The sequence below is a fragment of the Leucoraja erinacea genome, chromosome 2 (genome assembly GCF_028641065.1).
Source record: "Leucoraja erinacea ecotype New England chromosome 2, Leri_hhj_1, whole genome shotgun sequence".
Classification (NCBI taxonomy): Eukaryota; Metazoa; Chordata; class Chondrichthyes; order Rajiformes; family Rajidae; genus Leucoraja; species Leucoraja erinaceus.
In genome coordinates, this window is record NC_073378.1 from 51,514,419 (window position 1) to 51,536,796 (window position 22,378).

At 43.3% G+C, this 22,378-nt stretch overlaps 1 protein-coding gene across 1 annotated transcript in view; it reads left to right on the forward strand.

Annotated features, from left to right (window-relative positions):
- Window positions 1-21,933, forward strand: part of hacl1 (2-hydroxyacyl-CoA lyase 1) — a 103,169-nt gene extending 81,236 nt beyond the window's left edge. Inside the window, exons 15-17 of the mRNA XM_055656747.1 lie at window positions 5,290-5,397; window positions 19,091-19,277; window positions 21,357-21,933. Coding sequence (XP_055512722.1) covers window positions 5,290-5,397; window positions 19,091-19,277; window positions 21,357-21,389 — 328 coding nt within the window. The 3' untranslated portion in view covers window positions 21,390-21,933. The remainder of the gene's footprint in view (window positions 1-5,289; window positions 5,398-19,090; window positions 19,278-21,356) is intronic.
- The last annotated feature ends 445 nt before the right edge of the window (window positions 21,934-22,378 follow it).

The window sequence follows — 22,378 nt, forward strand, 5'->3', positions numbered from 1 at the left end:
AAGACAAACAAACAAACAACCAAACAAACTATAAACACAATCATAACCACACACATATTCTTTTACATATTAAATATTGGAAGGAAAAACGTTCAGTAAAGTTAGTCCCTGATGAGATAGAAGTTTACAGTCCGAATGGCCTCTGGGAAGAAACTCCTTCTCAACCTCTCCGTTCTCACAGCATGGCAACGGAGGCGTTTGCCTGACCGTAGCAGCTGGAACAGTCCGTTGCAGGGGTGGAAGGGGTCTCCCATGATTTTATTGGCTCTGGAGTTGCACCTTCTGATGCATAGTTCCTGCAGGGGGCCGAGTGAAGTTCGGCTGAACGCACTACTCTCTGCAGAGCCTTCTTGTCCTGGGCAGAGCAATTCCCAAACCAGATTGTAATATTTCCAGACAAGATGCTTTCCACAGCCGCTGCGTAGAAGCACTGGAGGATCCTCGGAGACACTCTGAATTTCCTCAATTGCCTGAGGTGGTAAAGGCGCTGCCTTGCCTTACTCATGAGTGCTGAGGCGTGTGCTGTCCATGTCATATCCTCAGAGATGTGGACTCCCAGGTATTTAAAACAGCTCACCCTATCCACAGGATCCCCATTTATCCTAAAGTCCACGATCAGCTCCTTCGTTTTTTTGATGTTCAAGAGGAGGCTGTTGTCCTGACACCAGAGTGCTAGACCAGCCACCTCCTCCCGGTAGGCCTTCTCATTGTTGTCTGAGATCAGGCCCACCAACACAGTGTCGTCAGCAAACTTAATTATTGAGTTGGAGCTGAACCTAGCCACACAGTCATGTGTGTACAGGGAGTACAATAGGGGGCTGAGGACGCAACCCTGGGGCGATCCTGTGCTCAGGGTGAGGGACTTCGATGTATTTCCTCCCATCTTGACTACCTGGGGCCTGGCGGTGAGAAAGTCCAGGACCCAGGCACACAGGGAGGTGTTGAACCCCAATTCCAGTAGCTTCCCGGCCCGTCTGGTGGGGACTATCGTGTTGAAGGCTGAACTGACGTCTATGAACAGCATCCTCACGTAGCCCCCCTTCTGGCTGTCAAGATGAGAGAGAGCGGTGTGCAAAACCTGGGAGACCGCATCGTCCGTGGATCTGTTCGGACGGTATGCGAACCGCAACGGGTCCATGTTCCGAGGAAGGAAGGCGCAGATGTGTTTCTTCACCAGCCTCTCAAAGCATTTCATGACTACCGAGGTAAGGGCCACCGGACGGTAGTCATTCAGACAGGCTGGGGAGGCATTTTTTGGTACCGGTACAATGATGGATTTTTTTAAGCAGGCAGGGTCCATGGACTTGTCCAGGGAGAGGTTGAATATTGTAGTGTCCATCTTGTCCCTGTACCTCCTTTTTGCGTCCTTCACCGCCCTTCGCAGTCAGTAGGACTATGCCTTGTAGACGTCCATGTTTCCTGATGCCAAGCCCGAGTTGTAGGCAGCGGTGTGAGCTTTCAAGGCCGCATGAACGGACCTGTCTACCCAGGGCTTTTGGTTCGGAAAGGTGCTTACCCTTACCGTGGGGACGATGTTGTCGGTTACTGTTGCAATGAAGTCCGTGACTGCTTCCGTGAACTCACTGACGTCACTGGAACTTGCTTCGAACATATTCCAGTCGACATCGCTCAGTGCATCTTGCAGCATGGCCTCTGACTGGTCGGACCACCGCTTTACGTCCCTCGTCTCTACCGCTTCCCGAACTATTCTCTGTTTATACTCCGGCAGCAGGAAAATGGCAGCGTGGTCAGATTTTCCTAGGGGTGTTTGCCGGATTTTCTTCATTATGATAGTGATTAAGCTTCAAGAGTATTGAATTATCCACAAGGTACTTTGGAAGACTCTGTGGACAAGAGAGATCCCACAAAGCGCATTCTTCCCTTTGCAGTGTCCCCATGGAAGCACATAGTGTATATAAACTGGTACTGAGTGGCAAGAGAGGGTGGGGGGGGGAGAGGGGGGAGATGGCGAGAGACGAGGGAGAGAGAGGGGATGAGGGGGGGAGAGACGGTGGGGGGAGAGAAGGGGGAGGGGGGAAAGGCAGGGTGTGGAAGGGAGGGAAGGGGACAGGGAGAGAGAGTAGAGGGGTGAGAGTGGAGGGGAGGGAGAGGGGAGTGGGGGGAGGGAGGGAGGCAAGCAAGGGGAGGGGGAGAGAAGAAGAGGGGGAGAGAAGAGGGGGAGTTGGAGGGGGAGAGAAGAGGAGGGGAGGTGGATGGGGAAGAGAAGAGGAGGTGGAGAGGTGGAGTGGAGGAAGAAGTGTGGATGAAGGAGGGGAGGGTGGAGTGGAGGGGGGGAGGATAGGAGGGGTAGAGGTAGAAGTGGAGGGGGTAGAGAGGGAGGGGATTGATAGGGAGGGGGTAGGATAACTCACTCTATTTGATTTTATTTGATTGTGCACGCCAGGTTGATTGCATTCGTGGGACCACGTGAAGGTTCCAATCTCCCACCCCTGTCCCATTGTGATGTCATATCATATGTAAATGAGATCCATTGTGTTCGGACATCTGTGACATGCAGCAGCTTGATTTTAAATTTTTTTGATGTTTTTTATTTTTTTTAAAAGCGGGGAAATTAATAACCAAATTTTCTAATTTTCAAAACAAAATGTGGAGGAAAAACACTACAGGAATATGTAAACATTTCTCCGTTACAGCAAAGGGTGGAGGAGTAAATCCACAAACGGCTTAAACAAATTTCCGCGAAATAGTTACAAACCAACAAACCAAGATAAAAAGTTTAGCGGGCATTTTACCTACCGGTAGGTTTTCCTTGGTCCTGAAAACTCCAAAGTGCCAATCAAAGTGACCGGTTGGCGAAGGAGATTGCCTACAGCTGCCCTCGAGTGCCTGTAAGAAAATAGTGACCCCACTCCACTGCACTACGAGTGAAAAAGACCCATACCGACCAAATGTTACTCGCGGAAAATTTTTCAATATCCTGAAAATTTTTCCGCGACCTAGCTGAGGCCGCGAGTAGGTGGGAGCTACTCTCAAGCATGCAGGAGAGTTCCAGCGACCTCATAGGACCTCCTAGGACCTCGTATTGACCATGCAGCGAGTTTGAAGGTTAAAGACACTCTTCTAAACTCGCAGATTAGGTCACCCAAGTGGGACATGCGCTTAACAGGTCCTGGAAGTATAACAGTGTATTCTCTTGCATTGAGGACTAGGTCAGCATGCCTTCCACATATGTCTTTTGAAATTGAATCAAATTCAATCCAGGAGAGTTGGTATTAAGTGTATTACTTTATTTCCTAATAGACTATGTCTGAGAATTTAGAGTAGGTGAGACATTTAGTAAAATCAGTGTAACTTTTCCTGCTGTTCAGGTATGTATGTGTTGCTGTGCACTAGTAAATCCTTTAAAGTATTTACTAAATTTAAAGTGTAATATTCTCCCAGTGCAAAATAACGTATTGAGTGCATTGGATGTGACTTTGTCTTGTTTGGACTTGTTTTGATTGCACTGATCAGGAGTAGCTCTCCTAATTTTGTTGTATCTCTAAGTACAATGACAATAAAGGCTTATTATTAGTATGCAGTATGGGATAAGCCGTTTCTGCACTTTGTCCTGTTGCCTACTGTAATAACATAATCGGAACAGGAGATGCAAGAGTTTGCAGATGCTGCAATCTTGGACAAAAAAACAATGCTTGAGGAACTCAACGGGTCAGAGGGAATGAAGGGATGATATTTTGGGATGGATCCTTTCTTCAGACTGATTTGAGTAGTGGAGAGTGGGACAAAGCCTGACAATTGGTAGATGAAGATAGACACAAAATACTGGAGTAACTCAGCAGGTTAGGCAGCATCTCTGGAGAAAAGGAATAGGTAAGGTTTTGGGTCAGACGCTTTTTCAGACTCAGATAGATGAATCCAGGAAGGGGATGGGGAGATGATGGGAAGATGGGTGGCATGTTACAAAGGCTAGAGATGAAAAGGCAACAAAAGGGTGCCAGATGAGGAAAGAAGAGGGGTGATATGTAAAGCCTGACAGTGATTGGGGAGGAGAAACAGGGATAAAAGGGAATGTGTGTGCACCAAGGGATGGTAGATGAGCGTGTAGAGGAGGGTGAATGTGATGGTGGGGGAACTCTGTGTGGGTAGGGGGGTGTAAGTGAGGGATGGTGAGGAATGGCGGTTTACTTGGAATTGGAGAATTTAATGTTCATACCGTTGAGTTATAAGCTACCCAAGCGATATACGAGGTGCTGTAGCTACCCAAGCAGAATGTCATGTGCCAGTAGTCTCTTCATTTCAGTAGCTAAATATGGAATATAAATAATAGAGCCCTATTTGCCTTGATCAGTTTTGTAAATTGATTTGTTCAATTAGATCAGTTCAATTAGATCAGTGTTCTTCGTGCCTTAATTATGTTTATTTACTTTTGTGTAAAGTTATAGCTAAAAGAAAACAATTCATCTCGCCGTGGGCAAGTTTTTAAAATTTTATGATTAAAAAAAAAAAAATTTAATTATTAAAAAACAATATTTACAATACAACAAAACGAAACTGAACCCACCACCATATTACAAGACAAACAAATATACCAAATAAACTACTATACAACTATGTTATAATCCTTGTCAAAGATGCATTCAACCCCCCCGCGGTGCCCAGCGGTCCCGGAAATCCCCCTGGGCGCCCTTGGACAGCGCAGCGCGTAGTCCCTCTCTAACACCACCCGGGCACGGACGTAACCCCGGAAAAGGGGCAGGCAACTGGCTAGGGCAGTCATTGTGGGCAAGTTGGACAGAAGGGCCGGTTTCGACGCTGTGTGACTATCGGTTCCAGTCTTAAAAACCTGTTAAACAGAAATCTGTCTGAACAGTGGTCAATTTTCCCATTGCCTACTGTGTAGTTTCTGTTTTCATTCTGGAATCAAGATTATTTTTGATTTCTTCAGTTGAGAAAATAATTTCTCTCCGTCTACATTATTAAATCGAATACCTCTGTTAAACCTCAGCTTATCTTTTCAAACCCGAGAGTATGCAAGGCATCTTTATGCATTCTGCCACCTTTAAGCCTTGAAACCCTGTTATTACTCTGATGAAATTGTGCTATAATTGCCATACCAATCTTGACCATTTAAAAAAACTGCTTTGTAGAAACCTAGGAGGGTATGAAGTGGGTCTCGACCTGAAACATCACCTATTTATGCCCTCCAAATTAGTTGCCTGACCTGCTGAGTTACTCCAGCACTTTATGTCCTTTAAAAAACTGCGTTGTTATCATATGATTTACATTTACAAGGTTGGGATGCTGTACTAACTATTTGCTTTATTTTAGGTATAATCTGCCAATAGTGATCATTGTAGTAAACAATAATGGAATTTACAGTGGACTGGATGAGGACTCTTGGAAAACGATGGCAGAATGCGGGGAGCCTTCAATTGTGTGAGTAATGAGGATTTTTCTGGGTCAATACATTTCTTGCCTCACGTAATAAAATGTAAAACCTGAGAGCTTCCTTTTGAAAGCATAAAACTATATTTGGAACTGATTAAATTTCTGCCAATACATACAACTGGCTCCTGTACAAGCCCATCTCGACACACATGATTTAATTGACTAGTCTGTCAAACTTAATGAAACAGAGGTACATCTGCTTGCTTTATGCTGATTGTAACACATTTCTTAAGTTAATTAGAAACTGGTATCATGTGGATTCTTGGCAATTAAATCTGATCAACCTTGTGTAGCTTCACCCAAAGCGCAGGGGGTGTTTTAGTCGAGGGGAAGAATTGGTCCCTTCATTTGATTTTTTTCCCCTTATTTTTCCTTATTATTGTATTTTAGTTCCACCTAATACGACAGGGTATGAATGTAGTCCATTTGAAATATTAATGAAACAAATTAATGTTCTTGGTGTGGGTTTGTATAACCCATGCCAGTTGCTTGCATGTTACGATTATACAAACATACTGGCACTGCGGCACAGCTAGCAAAATGCTGCCTCACATCTCCAACGTTCATCTCTTGACATCCACCATCATGCAGTGCTTTGAGAGGCCGGTTATGGAATGCATTAAATGCAGTCTACCAAGCAGCTGTGATGCATTGTAGTTCACCTAGCACCACAACAGGTCCATGGCTGATGCCATCCCCATGGCCCTACATTCATCCCTGGAAGACCTGGATAAGAGAGACCCACTTCCTCCAAATCCAAGGCGTAGCTATGGGCACTCGCATGGGGCTCAGCTATGCCTGATTCGAACATCGAACAATCCCTGTTCCAGGCGAACACTGGCCCTATCCCTGAACTCTACCTCCGCAACATTGACGCCTGCCTCCTGCACCCATGCAGGACTCACTGATTTCATCAACTTCACGACTAATTTTCATCCTGCACTCAAATTCACTTGGACCATCTCCGACATCTCTCTACCGTTTCTGGATCTCATCGTCTCTATCACAGGAGACAAACTATTGACCAACATCTACTACAAACCTACTGACTCCCATAGCTATCTAGATCACACTTCTTCCCACCCTGCTTCCTACTCCCAATTCCTCCGTCTATGCTGCATCTGTGCCTAGGATGAGGTTTTTCGTACAAGATCATTGGAGATGTCCTCATTCTTTAGGAAATGGGGGTTCCCCTCTTCCATTATAGATGAGGCTCTCCAGCAGCTCCACTCTTGCTCCCCCTATTCGCAACAAGGACAGAGTCCCCCTAGTCCTCACCTTCCACCCCATCAGCAGTCATATACAGCATATACAGTGACCTCCATAATGTTTGGGACAAAGACCCATCATTTATTTATTTACCTCTGTAATCCACAATTTGAGATTTGTAATAGAAAAAATCACATGTGGTTAAAGTGCACATTGTCAGATTTTAATAAAGGCCATTTTTATGTATTTTGGTTTCACCATGTAGAAATTACAACAGTGTTTATATATAGACCCCCAGAGAAAGCTAGATATTCATAGATGGGTTACAACATTGGATTAGTACATTTGTAGGTGATATTAAACTGGGTGATACAAAGGTTAGTGGTTTTGGAGATAGTGAAGATGGTTGTGAACAATTGCAGCAGGATCTGGATCAATTGGCCAGGTGGGCGGAGGAATGTTTGATGGAATTTAATACAGAGAAGTGTGAGGTGTTGCATTTTGGGACATCGAACAAGGGCAGGACCTACACAGTAAATGGTAGGTCTCTCGGTAGTGTTGTAGAGCAGAGGGATCGAGGAGTACAGGTGCATGGTTCCTTGAAAGTCGAGTCGCAGGTAGATAAGGTGGTCAAAAAGACTTTTGGCACTTTGGCCTTCATCAGTCAGATTATTGAGTATAGAAGTTGGGAGGTTATGTTGCAGTTGTATAAGACGTGGGTGAGACCGCATTTAGAATATTGTGTTCAATTCTGAGCACAATGATACAGGAAAGATATTGTTATGCTTGAAAGGGTTCAGAAAAGATCTACGAGAATGTTGCCAGGACTAGAGGGTGTGAGCTATATGAAGTGTTTGAGTAGGGTGGGTCTATTCTGTGGAGCGCAGGAGGATGAGGGGAGATATTATAGAGGTACACAAAATAATGAGAAGAATAGATCGGGTTGATGCACAGAGTCTTTTGCCCGGAGTTGGGAAATCAAGGACCAGAGGACATACAGTAATCCTCGAACACTTTTGCCAGCTCCAACAGGATCCTACCACTGGTCGCATCTTCTCATCTCCACCCCATTCCTTCTCTCCAAAGATGCTGCCTGTCCCTCTGAGTTACTCCAGCATTTTGTGTCTATGACAGACACCTACATCAGGCTCGTTTATATATAGCCGACAGGTCTGCTTTAAGTACCATTATCCCATCCAAGCTCTTTGCCAAACTTGTGGAACTTGGAGTCAGTACTCATCTCTGCAACATCATCCATGACTTCCTGACCAATAGATCACAATCAGTGAGGATAGAGGGCAGATCATCCTCTACGATAATCCTCAGCACGGGGACTGCGCAAAGATGCGTTCTCAATAGACAATAGACAATAGGTGCAGGAGTAGGCCATTCGGCCCTTCGAGCCAGCACCGCCATTCAATGTAATCATGGCTGATCATCCCCAATCAGTACCCCGTTCCTGCCGTCGCCCCATATCCCCTGACTCCGCTATTTTTAAGAGCCCTATCTAGCTCTCTCTTGAAAGCATCCAGAGAACCTGCCTCCACCGCCTTCTGAGGCAGAGAATTCCACAGACTCACCACTCCCTGTGAGAAAAAGTGTTTCCTTGTCTCTGTTCTAAATGGCTTACTCCTTATTCTTAAACTGTGGCCCCTGGTTCTGTACTCCCCCAACATCGGGAACATGTTTCCTGCCTCCAGCGTGTCCAAACCCTTAACAATCTTATATGTTTCAATGAGATCACCTCTCATCCTTCTAAACTCCAGAGTGTACAAGCCCAGTTGCTCCATTTTCTCAGCATATGAAAGTCCCGCTATCTCGGGAATTAACCTTGTAAACCTACGCTGCACTCCCACAATAGCAAGAATGTCCATCCTCAAATTAGGGGACCAAAACTGCACATAATACTCCAGGTGTGGTCTCACTAGGAACTCTTTGCTCCTATATTCGATTCCTCTTGTAATAAAGGCCAACATGCCATTCGCTTTCTTCACTGCCTGCTGTACCTGCATGCTTACTTTCTCAGCCTCTTCTCTCCTTATACACCCACGACTGCACATCCAAGTATAAATCCAACTCAATTTACAAATTCATGGACTGCAACACCATAGTGGGCCGGATATCAAATAATGACGAGACAGTGTACAGGAAGGAGATTAAGAACCTCATAACCTGGTGTCAAGACACCAACCTTTCTCTCGGTGTCAGCAAGACAAAGGAGATAGGATCGACTTCAGGAAAGGAAGCAGAACACGTACATTCCCGGGGCTGAAAAAGAGATGGTTGAAAGCTTTGTTCCTAGGAGTAAATATCACCAGCAACTTGTCCTGGACCAGCCAAATCAAAGCAATGGCCAAGAAAGCACACCCATGCTTCCATTTCCTTAAAAGGCTTAGGAAGTTTGGCATGTCCCCAACAACTCTCACCAACTTCTACAGATAGAAATAGAAGCATCGGGCCGTGGAAAGCATTTTATCAGGGTGCATCACAGCATGGTTTGGGAGCAGCTCCATTCAAGACCACAAGAAATTTGTGAACACAACCCATACCATCACACAAACCAATCTCAATAGAACAATAGACAATAAATGCAGTAGGCCATTTGGCCCTTCGAGCCAGCACCGCCATTCACTGTGATCATCCGCAATCTGTTCCTGCCTTCTCCTCGCATCCCTTCACTCCTCTATCTTTAAGAGATCTATCTAACTCTCTCCAAAGAATTGGCCACCTTTCCATTGTCTCCATTTACACTTCACACTGCCTTGGCAAGGCAATCAGCAAAATCAAGGACGGGTCTCACCCTAGTCACTCCCTCTTCTCTCCTTTCCCATCAGGTAATAAGTACAGAAGTGTGAAAACGTACACCTCCAGATTCCGAGACAGTTTCTTCCCATGCAACTGAACTATCCCATCCACTAGAGAGCGGTCCTGAGCTACCAGCTATCTCATTGGAGACCCCTGGACTATCTTTAATGGGACTTTACTGGACTTTAACTTGCACTAATCGTAATTCCCTTTATCCTGTGTTTGTGGACTGTGGATGATCGAGTGTATTCGTGTACAGTCGTGTATTCGCTGACTGGATAGCACACAACAAAAAAACTTTTGTCTGTACCTCCATATACAAGACAATAAACAAAACTTCTAAGCTTATTGTCAAACTTGGGAAACTGCGTCTCTGCTCGTCCTATGCTATCGGATCCTCATCTTCCGCATCAGCAAATCTCAATCAGTACGAATTGGTAACACTACTTCTTCCTCGATGATCAGCTCAGTCCCTTGCTCTACTTTCTCTATACCTATGACTATGTAGTCAGACATAGCACCAATGCCTGAACTAGTATCTACCTCATTGGTGACCCTCGGACAATCTTTGATCGAACTTTGCTGGCTTTACCTTGCACGAATTGTTATTCTCTTATCATATATCTGTACACTGGAAATGGCTCTATTGTAAGTTCAGACCAGCCTGAAGAAGGGCCTCGACCCAAAACATCACCCATTCCTTCTCTCCAGAGATGCTGTCTATCCCGCTGAGTTACTCCAGCTTTTTGTGTCTATCTTTGGCTCTATTGCAATCATGTATTGTCCCCTCTGACTAGTCAGCACGCAATAAAAGCTTTTCACTGAACCTCGGTAAACATGACATTAAACTAAAACTGAAACTGCGCTGATGACACCACAATTGTTGGATGTATAACAGGCAACAATGAGTCAGAGACGGGAGGAAGATTTAAACACTGCCTGAACAGTAATCTTACTTTCTACATTAGAACGATCAAGGGGCTTGACTTCAGGAAGGAAAAGCCAGGAGCCATGAACCTGTTTTCATTGAGACTGCAGCGGAGAGAGTCAACAGCCTCAAGTTCCTGGCATGCATATTTCTGAAGGTCTATCCTGGGCTCCGTATATTGATGCATTCACATAGAAACCTCATCAATGCTTCTACTTCCTCTGAAGATTGAAAAGATTTGGCACGTAATCAAATAGTTAATCAAATATCTACAGGTGTACGCTAAAGAGTAAACTGATTGGTTGCATCATGGCCTAATTATGTAACTCAAAGGCCCAAGAATAAAGGAGGCTGAAGAAAGTACTGGACATTGCCCAGTCTATCACAGTTATTGACTTCTTCGCCATCAAAGGGATATCGATTAAATGAAAATTTGAAAGGAGAATTGGTGGATGAAATTTAACCTGAACAAGGTGATGCAGGGAGGGGGGGAACTGCCTTTCAGGGTCCCTACCTGGTCGGAGAGGCAGCTTTTCTCCGGGCTGCAGCTTCGACCGGTCCTCCTACTAGCGGGCCTGGAGCGGCGTTTCCTGTCGCGGACCGCCCAGAACCTCGGCTTCGGCGGCAGCATAGCGCTGGTGCACTATCGTGGAGCGGGCGATGCCTTGCCTGGGTCGCCGCGCTGGAGCTCCGGTGAGCTGAGACCGCCGGGTAAAACATCGCGGAGCTGCGGGACTGTGGAGCGGCCAGCTGCGGGTGGTGGCGCCGAACTTTACACCGGGAGCCTGGGATCTCGCGACGAGACCGCCATTTGTGGAGCTCCAACTGGCGCGGCCTTGTCGGCTTCGGAACCCGCGGCCTCCAGTACGGAGACGGCCATTCCAGGGTTCCCAAGCCGCTGTGAGGACTCTCCCGATGCTGGAGCACCACCACCCGGCGAGAACGGCCAGGAACATCGGGCCTCCGTAGAGGCAACATTGGAGGCCTCAATAGGCCCAACTATGGGTGAACTGGGGTTGGGGACTGGACTTTGTGCCTTCCCTCATGGTGGAAGCCATTGTGGGGGGATGTTCTTTGTGTTTAAGACTCTCATTGGTGTTATGTCTGTATTTTTTTTTGTGTGCTGCAAAATGGCAAAAAGCATTTCACTTCATTACATCTCAGTGTATGTGAATGTGACCAATAAAATACCTTTGATACCTTTGATTTTGAGAAATCAAATAGAGCTAAGAGATACACAATACTTGGTAGAAAGAATGTTGATGAACAAAGTCGACTAGGGAGTTCAAGTCGATGAAAGTCATTGAACAGAGATAGGGTTGCGAAGCAGGCATATGGCATGCTTGCCTTCGTAGTTTGGGCATAGTAGAATATAAAAATTGGGTTGGCATGTTACAACTTTACTAAACACTGATTAGACTGTGCTTGTAGTATTGGGTACAGTTCTGATTTGCTGGAGTGAGTGCAGAAGCGATGCACTGGGATTTGTTTAGATTGGGAGACTTTAGTTATAGGGAGAGATCAGACTTTCCCCAGAGCGAAAGAGGATGAGGGGTGACCTAAAACAGGTGAATTAAATTTGAAGAGACATAGATAAGATAGACAGTCAGGATCTTTTTTTTCCCATGGGAGGGATATCATAAAGTAGAGGCACAGGCTAAGGTGAGAGAAAGGAGATTTAAAGGGAATTTGAGAGGATAGTTTTTACATACAAAGTGGTTAATAGAGGAACTTTCTGCCATAGGAAGTGGTGGAATCAGATACAGGCACTATAAAAGTCATTTAGTCAGGCCAATGCATTATTGTGGGTAGGCAGTCAGCATGGACGTGATGGGCTTAAGGGCTCATTTCTGTGCTGCACAATCGGAGTCTAAATATAAAGCTGGCAAAAAATCGGGAAAATGCATTGTTTGTTCTGTGGATACTGTTGATGCAGTTGTTAAGCAAATCTGTAAATATTCCACACCACAGCAATTTGGGCAGAGAGCTAATTAAATGTGCATGCTAGTATTTTGTGCCCGAGTAGAAACCTGACTGCCATACTGCAGTTCAAGTGGGAAAACAACATGTTGTGGACACAAGCCACACATTGCCTTGCCATGCTCTTCAAAAGGACCAATGAAGGTTGATTAGAGGCAGCATCTGTTCTTGAGAGATGGGACTGGAGGTGGGGGGTGTTAGTGAGAATCAAGAACTTTATTAATTTTCACCCCTCCCTATTTGTAAAATCTTCTTCCACACTGCATTCTAATAATAATGACTTCCCGTGTGTGGTACCTTCCTGGGACAAATATTTTCTTCAGATAACTGAGTCAGACGCCCTATAGTCTACTCCATTAAACTCATTGGATACCTCAGTCCTCTTAAAAATCATATTTAAAGCCCCACATTGTGACTAAACTTCAACTTCTCCTTCATTTGTATCTTCATTTGTTATCCCACTTTCACATCCACTTCCTACACCCTGAGGACAATTTATTGAGGTCAATTGACCTTTAATTTGCAAGTCTTTGGGTTGTGGAAGGAAACCGGAACACCCAGGGAAAACTCACACAGCAACAGCGAGAACATGCAAACTACACAGACAGCACCCGAGGTCAGATTCAAAGCCGGGTCTATGACACTGCAACCATTTTTTCACGAATCTATGCAAAGATGCAATTTTGGTCAATCAAAATGACCGAAGGTAGCAAGGCATGACGTTCACTCGGTAGAAATGGAGGCCCAGCTGATGTTCCAAAAAGAGCAGGTGTTGGAGAAAAGTGAAGGAGTTCACATTGAATGTTGAGTGGCTGAGTGGGTTCTGTAAAAAAAAAACCATGTGGTCAAAGGGGGAACGTACAATCGCTGTACAGACAGCACCCGTAGTCAGGATTGAATCCAGGTCACTGGGTGCTGTAAGGCAGCAACTCTACTGCTGCACACAGTGCTGCCCAAGATAGAGGATAGAGGAGCAGATACAGTGCCCTCCATAACATTTGGGACAAAGACCCATCATTTATTTATTTGCCTCTGTACTCCACAATTTGAGATTTGTAATCGGAAAAAAAATCACATGTGGTTAAAGTGCACATTGTCAGATTTTAATAAAGGCATTTTTATACATTTTGGTTTCACCATGTAGAAATTACAGCAGTATGTATACAGAGTCTCCCCATTTCAGGGCACATGTTTGGGACACATACATGTTTGTAATTGCTCAGGTGTGCCTCCTTAATGCAGGTATAAGAGAGCTCACTGGTTAGCCGTAAAATAGGATGGCCAGGTTACAGTTTGCCAAGAAAGAGCAATCACAGATCTGGAAAAAGGCCGTGAACATTTGAGACAAAGATTAACGTACATCAGAGTGATGGCAAGAGCAAGGTATGGAGGAGAGAATAACTGCCCAAGATCCAAAGCATCCCACCTCATCTGTGAAACACAGTGGTGGGGGTGTTATGGCCTGGGCATGTATGGCTGCTGAAGGTACTGGCTCACTTATCGTCATTGTTGATTCAACACAGAGAGTGGTGAATCTCTGGAATTCTCTGTCACAGAAGGTAGTTTAGGCCAGTTCATTGGCTATATTTAAGAGGGAGTTAGATGTGGCCCTTGTGGCTAAATGGATCAGGGGGTATGGAGAGAAAGCAGGTACAGGATACTGAGTTGGAGGATCAGCCATTATCATATTGAATGGCATTGCAAGCTCGAAGAGCCGAATGGCCTACTCCTGCACCTATTTTCTATGTTTCTATGTTAACTGCTGATGGGAGTAGCATAATGAATTCTGAAGTGTCTAGACAATCTGCTCAAGTTCAAACAAATGCCTAAAAACTCTTTGGCCGGCGGTTCATTCTACAGCAAAATAATGATCCCATACATACTGCTAAAGCAACAAAGGAGTTTTTCAAAGCTAAAAAATTGTCAATTCTTGAGTGGCCGTCAATCACCCGATCTGAACCCAATTGAGCATGCCTTTTATATGCTGAAGAGAAAACTGAAGAGGACTAGCCCCCAAAACAAGCATAAACTAAAGATGCTGCAATACAGACCTGGCAGAGCATCATCAGAGAAGACACCCAGCAACTCGTGATGTCCATGAATCACAGACTTCAAGCAGTCATTGCATGCAAAGGATATGCAACAAAATTCTACACATGACTACTTTCATTTACATGACAAAAACGGGAAAGCAGACTATTATCTAAATGGTGGCCGATTGGGAAAGGGGGAGTTGCAGCGAGACCTGGGTGTCATGGTACACCAGTCATTGAAGGTAGGCATGCAAGTGCAGCAGGCAGTAAAGAAAGCGAATGGTATGTTAGCTTTCATTGCAAAAGGATTTGAGTATAGGAGCAGGGAGGTTTTACTGCAGTTGTACAGGGTCTTGGTGAGACCACACCTGGAGTATTGCGTACAGTTTTGGTCTCCAAATCTGAGGAAAGACATTATTGCCATAGAGGGAGTGCAGAACGGTTCACCAGACTGATTCCTGGGATGTCAGGACTGTCTTATGAAGAAAGACTGGATAGACTTGGTTTATACTCTCTAGAATTTAGGAGATTGAGAGGGGATCTTATAGAAACTTACAAAATTCTTAAGGGGTTGGACAGGCTAGATGCAGGAAGATTGTTCCCGATGTTAGGGAAGTCCAGGACAAGGGGTCACAGCTTAAGGATAAGGGGGAAATCCTTTAAAACCGAGATGAGAAGAACCTTTTTCACACAGAGAGTGGTGAGTCTCTGGAACTCTCTGCCACAGAGGGTAGTTGAGGCCAGTTCATTGGCTATATTTAAGAGGGAGTTAGATGTGGCCCTTTTGGCTAAGGGGATCAGAGGGTATGGAGAGAAGGCAGGTACGGGATACTGAGTTGGATGATCAGCCATGATCATATTGAATGGCGGTGCCGGCTCGAAGGGCCTAATGGTCTACTCCTGCACCTAATTTCTATGTTTCTATTTTTCTATGACATTGCTGTGTCCCAAACATTATGGTGCCCTGAAATGGGGGGACTATGTATAAACCCTGCTGTCATTACTACATGGTGAAAACAAAATGTATAAAAATGGCCTTTATTAAAATCTGACAATGTGTACTTTAAACATATTTGATTTTTCCTATTACATTTCTCAAATTGTGGAGTACAGAGGCAAATAAATAAAGGATGTGGCTTTGTCCCAAACATTATAGAGGGCACTGTATGTAGACCGATCATGGAGAAATGTGAGACTAACAGAGAATTCACTTTGGGATTCTGCATTCTCTAAGGAGGAGGATGTTATAGTTGCTGAATTCAAGGGGACGGCCAGTGAAATTCTAGAGTATGTTGTTGTTAAAAAGGAGGAGGAATTAGGGGGTTTAAATGTGGATAAAACCCTAGGTTTCATGAAATGTATTCCAGGCTATTGTGAGAGGAGATTGTTGGTGCTCTCACAGATTTTTTAATCTTTGCTGGTCACAGGTGACATCCCAGATGTCTGTTAAACAGCACATATGATGGCTTTAATCAAAATGGGCTCCAGGCATAAACCAGATAATTACAGGCCTGTGAGTCTAACGTCAGTGGAAGTTATTGGAAAAAACTTGAAGTATAGGATTAACGTACACTTGGAAAGGCAGGAATTAATCAAAGATAATCAACATGACTCTGTCAGAGATAGGGCTTGTCTGAACAATTTGATTGATTTTTTTCAGAGGTAACAAAATGTATTGACGAGGCCAGCATGGTTTATATTGTCTGCATGGACTCAGTATGGCTTTTGACATGGACCACATGGGAATTTTCTTCAAAACGTTAGAATCTATGAATCCAAGATACATTTTTGGATCTAAAATTGAATAGGAGGCAGAGGGTGATAGTGAAGATTATTCTGTTTTTATTGATCATCAACTGTGATGTATAACAGGGATTGGTACTGGGACCTTTATTGATTGTTATGTACATTAAGAACTTAGATATAAATGTAGACGGAGAAACATCAAGTTTTCAGATGACGTGAAAATCAGTGGTGTTGTTGATTGTTAGAATAGCCAAAGTCTTTGGCCCACCAAGTCCACGTCGATCTGTTTGTACTAATCACATTAACAGTACTTGGTCCGTAGTCTTCAGTGCCTTGGGGATTCAAATGTTTGCCTCCATACTTATTAAATATTATGTTTCCCCACCATCACTTACTCCAACATTCCATTCCAGATTCCAACCAGCCTTTCGGGTGAAAGGTTCAACCTCAGATTCCCTCCTCTTAAGCACCTACTCTTTAGTCTAAGTTCTGGTAAATAACATTACCATTGATGATCGACATGGATGTGATGGTTAAAAAGGTCTATTTCAGTACTCTTTGACTATTATTCTGTGATTATTGATACTTTTTCCCTCCTATTGATGAATTGTGATTATGCTCAGGTTCCTGCCCCCCCCCCCCCCCCCCCCCCCCGTAAAGTGCAGTTGTTTTCCAATTTAAATTGAAGAGCTAATATTACAAGGGTGTAATTTGTAATATTTGTTATTCATCTGCCATTCTTAATAAAAGTTAAACCTAGATAGAAATTTTGGCTGCACAAATAATTTCTCCTCGTGTACAATAAATACAAAGTTTGGTAAACCTTCAAGAAGAAATCTGTAACCCAGGTTTAGACCATGGAAAGGTACAGTACTGGAACAGGCCCTTCGGCCCACAATGTCTGTGCTGAACATGATGCCAAGGAAAACCAATCTCCTGCCTCCACACGCCTCCATTCCATGGATATCCATGTGCCTATCTAAATGCCATTTTCCTAAGACGTGGTGTCAGTTTCATGTGTAGATACAGCATTCGTCCTCAAAACCATCAGGAAATTCAGGGCATGAGCTAAAATGTGTGCAAACTCTGTTGTCTCAAACTTTCTGAGACCCTTGCCAACATCATTTTGACTGCACTCTGGTATTGGTTCCTGCAGGAAGTTGGTATTCCCTGCGTTTCCCAGCAGTTGCACTGGGAAATCTGCTTGTGGAACACTGTTTCAATGACTCCCTTCAATTTCAGGTTGTTTGCATGTTTTTCATTTAAATTAATTAATTTACATTTGTTTCTTACATTTTTTAAGTGTTTTGATTTTATTTAATCAAAAGAGCACATGAATATCTGTGATGAACAGATCACAGAGATCTGTGACATTGACATTCATCTTCATAATTAGATCTGACAGTCTGATTGCTCAGCTCGTGGGCACAGTTGTATCGAAACACGTGTCTGCAGATGCTGGTATCTGTAGCAAGTAACAAGAGACTGGAAAAACTCAGCTAGTCAGGCAGCATCTGTGGAGAGATATAAACGGTCGACGTTTTGGTCAGAACTTTAAACTTGGACAGAAAATGTAGACGGGGTGGGCAGGAACAGGCAAGCAAGAGGTGGATCTATTGTGGAGGGGTTGATTAGTAGATTGAGTCAGATGGGGAGAAAGGGTGGAGATAGCGACATGCTGTCTGTCGGATGCAAAGAGCTGATGGAATCGCATATTAAAGTACTGTGAAGCATGGAACCAAATAAGGGAGGCAGTGGGAGGAGTGTGTGGGTGATTGACAGTTTTTTGAGTGTGGAGGGGAGGATAAAGAAACTGGGTGATAGGAGGCTTAGGGAATGTGGAAACGATGATGTACGTGAGAGGACCTGGGTAGATCGGATGGAAAGGTGCAGAGGAGGTGCAATTAATTTGAAACTGGAGCATTCAGTGTTCATGAACTCAGGGTGTGGATAGGTGTGATTGGGATGTTGTAGCTGTTACAGAAACCTGGCTAATAAAACAACTGGACTGGCAGCTTTAATGGTCCTGCGTACAGGTGATAGATGCGGGCGAAAAAGTGGAGGGTGTGTTGCTTTGTGGATTAAGAAGAATGTTATGGCAGTAGTCCAAGACGATATCATGATGGTTCACACAGTGAAATTCTGTAGGTGGATGATCACATTGGTGTTTTGCTTCAGTGATCATCTCCCCTCTACTCTTTCAGTCCAGATGAAGAGTCCCGATGCATGATGGCGACTATCCATTTCCCTCTATGGATGCTGTCTGACCTGTGTTGCTCAAGTATCTTACATTTTGGCACAACTGATCACTGTGAAAGTGTTTCTGGGTACTCGACTAGACCATTTGTAGCATGGAACCTGGCCAATCAAACAAGGACTGGCTAAGTTCAGGCAGTTCTTGTTGGAAGATAGGCTGAAGTTATGAGTGAGTGATGAGGATAACTCGCTGTTTTCATGAATTCTTGGACTGTATTATTTTACTTGTGCACCCCTTAGGAAAAATAGTGTTATCAGGTCAGCTTTGGACATTATAGCCTTGAGATAGAACATTTGGAACGATTGGTTGGGTCATGCTCGAGTTAGCACATGGATAAGTGACCATGTTATGCCAAATGGTTATATGGTTCCTACCCTTTTGTTTGACTACTTTAAATATAAAATTGACTGGGCTGAATCTTGTGTTCTGGAAGGAGTGCTGGACCCCCCCCCCCCTGATTTCTGTCTAAGTGGTTATTTAAAACACATCACATGATAATCCTAAACCATATTATCGAGTGATGACGTCAAGCTAAAGGACCAGTTTCTCCCGCTTAACTCAATTTTAAAAGAAAAATTGAGACAATTATCTTAAAGGTTTTACTCAATTGCTTGAATTTTGAGATTTACTATTTTACTGGATCCCTCTGTTTAGACATAATTAACTGGCTGTGTTTCTTTGTTGGTAAACACACTAAGTGACCTCCTTCTCTGTCTCCTTTAGGGTTCCTCCCACTACCCTCCTGCCTAATGCTCATTATGAGCAAGTTATGACTGCGTTTGGGGGCAAAGGTTACTTTGTACAGACACCAGAAGAGCTAAGAAAGGCACTTGTTTCATGTTTGGCTCAGGAGAAAATGCCGTCCCTTATTAATGTGATGATTGATCCATCATCTGGCAGAAAGAAACAAGTAAGTATATCTGGAGGTGAGCATTTTGTGTCCATTAAGATGGATACAGCATCCTTGCGAGTGGGAGATGGGGAGACGATGATGGAAGAGTTTCTGCCTCAGAGTAGATGCATTTCGCAGAACAGATGTTTTCCCACCTTGAGGAAGTTAACGATCCCATGAATCCTTTGAAGGTGAAGCTGTTGCAAGAGTATTATCATAGTATTGACAGGAACTCCAGAAAGGATTGTCCTTTGTCTGTTAGTTTTGTCTCTGATGAAAGTTGAGGGGGAAAAACAAGTGCAGAGTGAAATGCATAACATTTAAAAGACATTTGGGCATGGATAGGACAGGTTTAGAAGTACATTGGCCAAACGCAGGCAGGTGAAACTGCGGTAGATGGGGCATCTTGGTTGGCATATGCAAGTTGGGCTGAAGGGCCTGTTTCCATGCTGTATGACTCTGCCAATGACTCTAAAATTGTTACAAATTAGATCTCCAGAAAGGAATAGGGTGGCACAGCGATACAATTGCTGTCTTAGTTTCCTTAGACCCGGGTTTGATCCCGACTGTAGGTTCTGTTTGTATGGAGTTTGTATGTTCTCCCTGTGACTGCATGGGTTTTCTCTGAATGCTTCGGTTTGCTTCCATATTCCAAAAACATGCAGGTTGTATGTTAATTGGCTTCTGTAAATTGCCCCTAATGTGTAGGAAAGAACTAGTGGTCGCTGGTCAGCACTGACTCGGTGGGCCAAAGAGTCTGTTTCCACTCTCTATCTCCAAATTAAACAAAGCTAATAACTCACAGTGTGAACCACTGTGCTATTGAAGTTTGGGGATTTAAACAAACATATTATATGTTCATGAACATGTGTGTGTTTTGTGGTGAGGGAAGTATTGTTCATTTTGTTTAAATTTTATTTCATTTCTTTTTTGTGTACAAGTGAATATTGGGAGAAGGTCACATCTATTCAAGTTTGGACAAAGCAAATTAGTTAGATTTTTATTCAAATGCTAAGATTTGCGTATGAGCAGTAACAATGATGGAATACTGCACTTTCATGATTCATTGACAACAGTTAAATAATATCCGCCATTTTCATCATGCAGTGTTTTGTTTCTCTCCTATTTGGTCTTTCAGACTTAATGTTATTGAATCATACAAAATCGAAATGGGCTGTTTGGCCCAGCTTGTCCATGTTGACCAAGATACCTCATCTAAGTTAGTCCCATTTGCCCATGTTTGATTCTATCCCTCTATATACTATCCCGCTATATTTAAGAGGGAGTTAGATGTGGTCCTTGTGGCTAAGGGGATCAGGGGGTATGGAGAGAAGGCAGGTACGGGATACTGAGTTGGATGATCAGCCATGATCATATTGAATGGCGGTGCAGGCTCGAAGGGCCGAATGGCCTACTCCTGCACCTAATTTCTATGTTTCTATACCTTTTGTATCCATGTACCTCTCAAAAGTACATTTTAAATACTTTTAAATAATGTTATTGTACCTGCCTCAACTACTTCCTTTGGCAGCTTGTTCCATATACCAACCACCTGAGAATGGTGTCCTGCCATTTCCTATTACATTTTTCCCCTCTCACCTGAAACCTATGCCCTTGACTCCCCTTGATTCTCAATTCCCCTACCCAAGGAAAAATACTCTGTGCATTCTCCCTATCTATTCACTTCATGATCTTGTAAACATTTATAAGATCAGCCATCCTCCTGCGCTCCAAAGAATAAAGTCCACACCTGCCCAACATCTCCCTGTAGCTCTGGCCTCGAGTCCTGGCCACATCCTCGTAAATCTTCTCTGCATTCTCCCCTGCCTAATGACATCCTTCATATAGCAGGGTGACTAATGCTCCAAAGACACAATGCTCCAAGTGCGGTTTCACCAATGTCTTTCATCTTACTTTGAGTATTTCCAGTATTTTATTAATCACGCACTACTTGAACTTTTACTTCAAGAAAAAGGCCAATTGGGGATGTGGAGAGAAATGTGTCCATAGTTGTATTATTTCATGGTCCTTGGATGTTGAAATTGATGGGACAAATACTTTTTTAATCACTGTCAACTCTCTGTTATTTACTTTTAGGATTTTACCTGGCTGACTCTCTCCAAAATGTGACTGGACTACTTATAAAGGGATGTTGCAAATGTATCGCAAGCAAAAAAACAGATTAAAACAGGCTTGCAGCTTTTTTTTGGTGAGGTTCAGCAAATACAAAGAATTTCACGAAATAGTATATATTACAAATTCTGAATATGAAACCTTGAGGACATTGAATGCTAATTTTCTTTATTGTTTTTAGTTTAGAATTAATTTTGTGTTTGGTAATTGGGGCTTTATTACTGGGATAAAATTAATTTAATGGTGCTATTTTAAATCTATGTCTAAAGCAGTCATGTGAACCAAATTTTGCATTCAGTCACATTGAATATGTGCAGGTATCAATAAGCAATATATCAAGAAATAGAGAGAATACAATTATTAAGGTATGAGTAACTCTAAATATCACTCTCACGAACATGAATTACAAATGTTTTACTTTGTTAATCTCCAATACAGAATGAAACATAAAATTGTTTCTACTACTTATGCAATATCCTGGGATAATTCAGTTGAGAAATTGTATTTCATTGTGGTAAATAAAAATAATTGTAAGGTTTTTTATTCAACTTTGAAATATAATTTGAAATATTTAGAGATAAGTTATCTGCTGCCTGCTCAAAATTAAATGTAATAGGTATGTAAGCAGTGAACATGTATTAACATATTTTCAGTTGAAAGCTTTTATAATTGTTTAATATTTATGTAATTGTCTAATTTAACCGAGTTTTTCCTCAGCTCATAAGAAGAGGAAAGAATCAAGTTTTGGTTTTCTTAGTTATTATAGGTAACAAATCTAAAATAGACACAAAATGCTGGAGTAACTCAGAGGATCAGACAGCATATCTGGAGAAAATGAATAGGTGACATTTCAGGTTGCGACCTCGGACTGAGAGTCAGCGGAATGGGGATGTGAGATATAGACGGTACACAGTACAAATGAATGAAAGATATGCAAAAAGCAACAATGTTCAAGGAAAGGTGGACCCCACAATGGTCCATTGCTG